The 8,257-nt window shown below is 49.9% G+C and overlaps 1 protein-coding gene across 1 annotated transcript; it reads left to right on the forward strand.

The window, feature by feature from the left end:
• Positions 1 to 550: 550 nt before the first annotated feature.
• On the forward strand, positions 551 to 1,409 carry LOC125553986 (blue copper protein-like). Its single transcript, XM_048717620.1, has 2 exons — positions 551 to 835; positions 1,002 to 1,409. Exons 1-2 carry the CDS (start codon positions 577 to 579, stop codon positions 1,355 to 1,357), a joined length of 615 nt encoding a protein of 204 aa, XP_048573577.1. The 5' UTR covers positions 551 to 576; the 3' UTR covers positions 1,358 to 1,409.
• Positions 1,410 to 8,257: the final 6,848 nt, after the last annotated feature.

Raw genomic sequence — 8,257 nt, forward strand, 5'->3', positions numbered from 1 at the left:
CTTCAGGCGGAGTAAATATAGAGAGAAATTTAGGGACGAAATACGTAAAAATTATACTCCTTCTCACGGATTGGGGGTCGGCTAGGTGCCGGTTAGAGTAAAACAGCCTGTTATAAGGGATTTTTTTTTGTGAATACTGTTATAAGGGATTGGTTAGAAATGCCATAAGACAGCTCATATCCCTGAGAAAAAGGCGTCAACCCTCACATGTAGTTTTCCATTGCGGGTCTGAGAAAGAATACATTGGTAGCATTTGCCATTAAAAAACCCCGCTTAGGACGCCAAAGGTCCAGGCAATTCAGACAAACACTAGGATCAGTTATTTAAAGTACTTGTGTATGGATCTCATCACCGGCCATGCAGGAGTACCTAGGTTCCTGCACCAGTAATCCCAGGACGGCGCCGACCCCATCTGGGTGCCGGAGAATACACCGTTGACATCCCAAAAAATAATCATGCGCTACAACGGTAATCACGTCAGTTTACAACCAGATTAGTACAAGACTTATCAGCAATTTAGCAGTCGAGTACGAACACAGGTTGCAGCAGCTTAGGCATCAGCAATTTCCTCCCACGATGCATGCCATGAGCTATCTTGTAGCAACGTCCATGGCAGTAGGATTACTCCTCGGTGCCGTCTCCCCAACAGTCAAGGCAGCTTCAGCCAATGCGACGGCGAGCCGGAACACGACGGCGTCGGCACTGCCACCGTTCGGCACGAACCACACCGTCGGCGACGGTGCCGGGTGGTTGTTTGACGGCAAGGCGAATGCCTCGGCGGCCAACTACTCGGCCTGGGCAGCCAACCGCACCTTCTACCTCGGCGACTACCTCAGTATGTGTTCTTTCACTGCATTTCCTTTAGCTTTGATGTGCAGGGGGCAACTCCAAATCTTATTAGTCCCCGTTCGGAACAACTGAATTCGGTGCGAATGTAGCAAGAATTGCCGTCGCTTTTGGGATCATGTTGGTCACATGATCATCTCGTTTTGCATTTACAGGCTTCAGGACCCGCACGGATAACACGGTCGTGCACACGACCAACGCTACGGTATACAAGCTCTGCGGCTACGACGGTGGTGCCAGCGGTGGCGGGTGGAAGGCCGAGGAGGCCTTCTTGACGGTGATGCTAGCTGCGGAGGGCCCAAACTACTTCTTCTCGGACGCCGGCGAGGGGGAGCACTGCCGGAGGGGGATGCGGTTCGACGTCACTGTGGCGCGCGGCCGCGGCCTCCCACAAATACCACCGTCGTACTACGAGCCCCTGTCCGGCGGGACGGCAGGGAGGGGGCTCGGCGAGGTGGTGCCCATGTGGGTTGCTGTGAACGTTGGCTTTGCTGTTTTGCTGATGCTGTGAATAGTCTCCATTTCCATCAGGTGTTAATCAGCATTCAGCAACGACACAGGGAAATTGCAACTTCTGTAGCAACGTCCGCAAGTTTTAAGATTTGTTCTCGTTGCTTGAAAAATTTAAAATCTTAGTCGTCTGTAAAGTTGGTGGCCGAGGTAGAGGCTCAGAGAGACAGAGACGGCATCGAGCTATGCTCACAACGTGATGCCGGTGGATGCATCAAGAAGAAGACTTCAGTATCTTCAAAAATTTATATGTATTTCTACTTTCTTATAAATGTGCGTTTGTAAGGACATGTGATACTTAATATCATTGGTGGAGAAGCCCATTCAACACCAAATTCTTTTTATACGTAAGCATGCACTTTTTCTTTACGGGAATACTTAAGCATATACTGCTTGTTGGTTTTAGACCACAAATCGATTAGCCGAAGCAAACCTAGATGGAAGCACGCAAGCAGGCAGCTTGGTTTCTGTACTGCCTACCACATGCACATCTCACTGTGTGGACGTACTCGAACTGACTCGCTTCTTCTGAACTGGCTCACTTCTGCTGAACAACAATCGGATCGATTCTTTTGGCGGCTCGCTCTTTTGATGGAACTCTCATAACTTGGCGACCAAAAAACAGAGAAAAATTTGCCGGTCCGTGCAACTTTCATTTTTTGGGTTCTTTCTTCCTTAACTTGTATATATATAAGAGTACATGACTGACTACTCGTGCCCTTTCGCAAAAAAAAGACTGACTACCCGTGCCAACGCGCCACGGACTTCACAACCAACACAACACGGCCCGGTATTCGGTTTAACGCATATATGAGATGAGTATGAGGTGTGCCAGACAGCTAAATAATTTGATGGTGTGTTACATTGAGAAAAGGATAATCAAAAGTTGATATGTTGCTATAATTAAGGAAGACTTTCCGAAGGAGGATAGGGCACTGCCATTGCATGCGTCTTCTAGACGCCATTGAAAGCTTCGGTGCAGTGTGAATTGACTATTATGTTTTTGCATCAAATCTTTTTAGTTGACAGTTCGCCATACCTTAATTTTTTCGTCCTCCGCCTCTGCTTAATATATAACCTTAGAACTTTTCATAAAAAACGAGTTTTGCAGTTTTAGAGTAATGTTAGTGCAAAATTTATTTCAAAATGCTATAAACAAGGGGCGAGGGAGCTCCACAAGGTTGATATGAGTTAGTATATGACCTTAATATATGTATTACTCAGCTCGTAAATTCATACAATCAATCGTAGAAAGTTCTGTAGCAACTGAAGGCCCTGATCCAATCCAAGTCATGGTTCTGCCCTCTAAACGAGCAAACTTAGCTAAGCTATCACTAACCTTATTCTAACTACGATTGATATGAGTAATACAAGATCACAGAGAGACAAAAGATATCTAATCTCTTTAATGAGTGACGCATAAATAGATCTATCCACGTCCTTGGCCTGGATTAGCTTCACTGCAACAAAAGAATTCATCTCAATCATGATTGGAAGATCACTTGATTGGATAGCTAACGAAAGGCCTTCCATACAAACACACAATTCAGCTTCTATAGAGTCACGGCATGAAAATAGTTGTTTGCATGAAGAAATAATAATAGCACCCTTCTCATCTCGCAAAACCATACCAGCACCAGCTGAACCATCATCATCATAGGACCCATCAGTGGAAAGTTTTACCCAACCAGATTTTGGAGCAATCCACTTGGCCTCAACACTCATTATCACATGCAGCCTACTGAAATTATTTTCATAAATGACGATAGATTTTCCCTTATTTGGATCAGCTATGACATCTGACTTAATGCCAATGAGGGAATCAAGATAGCTCACCAAAAAAACGTCTGGAAGCTTCCATAGGTGGTGGTGGCTTGTGATGAACAACCTCATTCCGAATATGCCATGCCCGCCATAATGTCATTAGAAACATTGATCGTTCAATTTCTGACAGTGGTTCTAGTGCTTGCAGAATCCATTCTTTCCTACTATTCATCACTGAGAAAATACTCGGTATACGTAGAGCCCATACTTCAGCCACTGTATCCCAGAGTATCCGTGATAATGTACAATGGCAAAGAGCATGGAAACTGTCCTTCTAACTTACTACTCCCTTTGCCTCGTAATATAGGAGTATTTTTTACACTAATTATATTATGAGACAGAGGGAGTATATTTTATTTTCAAAAACTGCTGCTAATTTTACACGCTAACAAATGATATATGACTAAGCCCTCTAATGATGTACATTAGAGCAACTCCAATGGGCCGACCCAAACGGACGGCGATTTCGTCCGCTTTTTGTCCGTTTGGATCGGCCGCCCGCCCTGCGTCCGCCCTATTTTACATTTGGGTCGGCAGCACGCCCAACGCGCCGACCCATATGTGCAGGCGTAGCCGGCTGGCCGCCCAATATTTACATTGATTTGCATTCAAACATATTGTCAAATAACATAGTTTTACTGAATAAAAATATTATAGTTTTACAAGCCGGTTACAAATAAAAATGTTTCACATAGTTTTGCAAACGAATAAAAGAAGATACATCTATTGGTTGCCAACATGAGCCCACATATGCTCAACCAAATCATTCTGCAGCTGCATGTGAGTTTCTCAATCACGCATGTCTTCATGAAATTGGGTGAACTGTTCAACTGTTGCCGCTACTCCATGCTCAGGCACAACATTCTCACCCTGAAACTGAAACCCTTGATCGTACAGATGTTCCGGGCGCTCGTCTTCTACGATCATATTGTGCATGATCACACAAGCAGTCATCACCTCCCACAGTTTCTGCGTGCTCCAGGTATTAGCAGGATACCGAACGATGCCCCATCGAGATTGCAAAACACCAAAGGCACGCTCGACATCCTTCCTGGCACTATCTTGCTCCTGGGCAAATCTTTTCCTCTTCTCTCTGACAGGGTTGGATATTGTCCTGATAATAGTGGTCCACTGAGGATAGATACCGTCATCCAGGTAGTATCCTTTGTCGTAGTTGTGTCCGTTGACAGTAAAGTTCACCGGTGGGCTGTTGCCTTTGTCAAGCCTAACAAACACGGGCGAGCGCTAAAACGCGTTGATATCATTGTGTGATCCAGCCATGCCACAGAAAGAGTGTCAGATCCAGAGATCTTGAGATGCCACGGCCTCTAATATGACAATGCAAGCCCTGACATGTCCCTTACACCGCACTTGCCAAGCAGAAGGACAGTTCTTCCACTCCCAGTGCATGCAGCCTATGCTGCCAACAAACGGGTTGTATCTTCAGCTGTCGGCTCTCTCAAGTACTCACGGCCAAACACAACAATAACAGCCTTGCAGAACTTATACATGGCCTCTAGGCATGTAGACTCACTCATATGGACGTCCTTGTCAATGAGATCACCGGGCACTCCGTATGCAAGCATTCGGATGCCGGCAGTGCATTTCTGATAAGAGGAGAAACTGATCTTGTCGACGGCATCCTCTTTGCACTCGAAATAGTCATCATAGCCGACCACCCCCTCTCTAATACGGTTGAAAAGATGCCTACTCATACGGAAACGACGACGGAATTTTTGATGTTTGAACAACGTATTTGTTGTATCAAAGTAGTCTTCCAAAGAAGGAAATGCCCGCTCTCTCGATTGCGATTCAACGCCGGAAGGTGGCCCGGAATGGAGTCACGAAACAACGGCCGCTAGCTGTTGAGGTGATAATGGACCAACACGGCAGCCAATATCTCCTCCTCGTCGGAGTCGCAAAGGAAATTGTGGAAAAAGAACTCATCGACGGAGTCCATTTTCGTACCTTGGCAAACCGTCGAACAGCTTGCGTGCGTCGAAGAAGAAGACGGCCGGCGAGGGGAGTCGCCGCGCGCACGGACCAGCTAGCTGCCCTGCCGACGTTCGACAAGTGGGCCGGCGTCTGACAAGCGTGCCGGTGAGGATCTGGCCGGGGCGGCGAGGCGGCCTCTTGGTCGTGGGCAGCTGTGCGCTTGGGGGGAGCGGCGGTGGGAAATAGTTTGCTCCCCGGCGGCAAGACGATGATGGAGGGGGCGACGAGGGAGTGAGAGGCGTTGCTGGGTGGATGTGGAGGCGGCGGCAGCTGGCAGAGTCGCCGGCAAAAGAGGGCGGCGGCGTAGGCAACGAAGGAGGCGGGCGAGGGTTGCTGTTGGCTGGGGGTGGGGGAGGCCAATGAGCCACCGACCAGCGGGCCTAGGGAGAGGAGGAGGCGAGCGTGCGTGCGTCCGCCGCGTGTCCGCACCGACGCAAATCTGGCTCAAAAATGGGTCGGGAATGGGTCGCCCGCGGACTAAGAGCGGACGCACGTCCGTTTGGATCGGCGCGTTGGGCCGACTTTTCTGTCTGCACCGACCCAAACGGACAGCGGCGGACCAAATGGGTCGCCCCATTGGAGTTGCTCTTAGTATTCATGCTAAGTGTATTTTTTAACATCTGGGCTGCATACCCACGTTTAAAATTACATCGACGATCTTTGTGCGGATAGGACAGTAGAGGCGGGCGCGTCCGCTAGGTCTACACCAAATGGTTAGTTCAGGTTTTTGCAATGTGGAATTTCTCAAAAGAAAAGGTTGAAAAAGCTAAGGGGCATTTATTTCCCATTTCCTTGGGCCGTTCCTGCTCCAGTCCACACACAGAGACAACACGCGCCGTTCAAAGCCCTCGTCCCCACCCCCGGCTTCCCGCGGCGGCGGCGACCATGGAGCACGACCTGTCCCGGTGTCCCCTTTTCGCCCGTTTGCACAAGGTAGTGGCCGAGTTGCTCCGCAGCAAGGACGCGGTGCGACAGCTATTCCACCGCGCCTACGTGCCTACCCACCACGCCCTCCCCGACTCGCTTGTCTCCACCGCCCCTTGCCTCTTCGCCCTCCTTCCCCACGACGACGTCGACCGCGTCAGCCGCCTCCTCGATGCGCTTCTTCACAACATCGTCTCCCGCCTCCCCGCAAAGGACGCCGTCCGCACCGCCGCGCTCTCCTGCCGCTGGCGCGGGGTCTGGCGCTCTGGCCCGCTCATCCTCGTCGACTCCGGCCTCTTTCCCGCCACCTCCGCCATGTACAGCGTCCTCATGCACGCCCGAGGCCCTTCCGATGCGTCCACCTCACCAGCTGCAACATGGATGAATTCCATGCCCTGCTCATGGGCTGGCTCCAGATCCTCGCTGACAAGGGCGTCCAGGATCTCGTCCTCGTAAACCACCGGTGGCCGTTCGTCGTCGCTCTCCCCGCCACTCTGTTGGGCATGGCCACCCTCACCCGCCTCTACCTCGGCCCCTGGATGTTCCCCGACACGGCCGGCCTCCTGAGCGCCACCTGTTTCCGTAACCTCTGTGAGCTCGCGCACTGCAACGTCGTCATGGAGAGCAGGGATTTGGACTTCGTCCTCGACAGGAGCCCCGTGCTCGAGACGCTATGTGTCAAAGGGAATCTGTTGAGGCTTTGCCTCCGCCTTGTCAGCCAAAGCCTCCGGTGCGTGCAGATCATCGGCTGCTTCCTTGAAGAAATCTTCGTGGTGGACGTCCCATGCCTTGAGCGGCTCACCCAGTCCGAAGGTTTTACCCCTAATGGCAACTTCACCAAGGTGAAGATTGGTCATGCCCCCAAGCTGCAATTGTTGGGGTACTTGGAGCTGGACCAAAGGCACGTCCTAGAGGTCGGCAACACCATTATCAAGGTGCCTCATCTTTCCATTCGTTCAATTTAAAATTCCTAAGTGATCAATGAAAATGTGTGATCTTTCTTGTCTTAATTGGGTGCGTTGTGATTGCACTTGCAGGCTGGGTCAAGGGTGAGTCCAAGCACCATGGTGCCAGGTGTGGGAATCCTGGCTTTAGAGGTGTGTTTCGGAGTCCGCAATGATGCCAAGATGGTTCCCGGTGTCCTCATATGCTTTCCGAACATTGAGACGCTCCACATCAAGGTGAATCCCCTGACACCTCGTTTGGCTTCCATTTGCATCATAATAATGCTAATTGCTATCAATAGCTGATGAACTGCATGTGCATTTGACTAATCGAATTTTCAGTCTGGAAAAACCGATAAATCCTCATCAATCCTCTGGCAAGCTGAACCTGAAGTCCTGGCACGAGTCTGGTACCATAGAATGCATCCGATCACGTATCAAACTGCTGGTTTTTCATGATTTCCAAGGGGGCCGCGGCGAGCTCGCCTTCCTTAAATTTTTCTTTGAGAGCGCATTGGTGATGCAGGAGGTTGAGAATGTGTTTGACGCTGCCTCTAGTTCGTTCGAAGAGGTAGAATCCAAATTGGAGAGTCTAGGGTCCATGAAACGGGCCAGTGAAACCTCCATAGCGCTGGTCGCTGCGAGTTCTGGTCATCATGGAGGAGACATTTGGAGCTTCAAAATAGGATCTGGTTTTCCTCCTGCCGACCCTTTTGTAAACTACTAAAGTCACAGCAAGTGGCCTATGTACTTCGGAATGCTTTGGAAGTTGTTAATGTTCTGCTGCTTGCAAGACTGTTTAATATTCGATTTTAGTGTTTGAACACTTGCACTGTCTCGTGTTCCTGTTGGGGAACGTAGTAATTTCAAAAAAAAATCCTACGCACACGCAAGATCATGGTGATGCATAGCAACGAGAGGGGAGAGTGTCGTCCACGTACCCTTGTAGACCGTAAGCAGAAGCGTTATGACAACGCGGTTGATGTAGTCGTACGTCTTCACGATCGACCGATCCTAGTACCGAACGTACGGCACCTCCGCGATCTGCACACGTTCAGCACGGTGACGTCCCACGAACTCAAGATCCAGTAGAGCTTCGAGGGAGAGTTCCGTCAGCACGACGACGTGATGACGGTGTTGATGAAGCTACCGACGCAGGGCTTCGCCTAAGCACCGCTACGATATGACCGAGTTGGATTATGGTGGAGGGGGGC

This window comes from Triticum urartu, chromosome 4 (genome assembly GCF_003073215.2).
Source record: "Triticum urartu cultivar G1812 chromosome 4, Tu2.1, whole genome shotgun sequence".
NCBI lineage: Eukaryota > Viridiplantae > Streptophyta > Magnoliopsida > Poales > Poaceae > Triticum > Triticum urartu.

What these genes read in the sequence shown, in the direction of transcription:
- LOC125553986 (XM_048717620.1), top strand. Translation starts at nt 577, where the DNA reads ATGCATGCCATGAGCTATCTTGTAGCAACGTCCATGGCAGTAGGATTA. An exon ending in CTACCTCGGCGACTACCTCA is followed by an intron (nt 836 to 1,001) that starts GTATGTGTTCTT and finishes TTGCATTTACAG; the next exon opens with GCTTCAGGACCCGCACGGAT.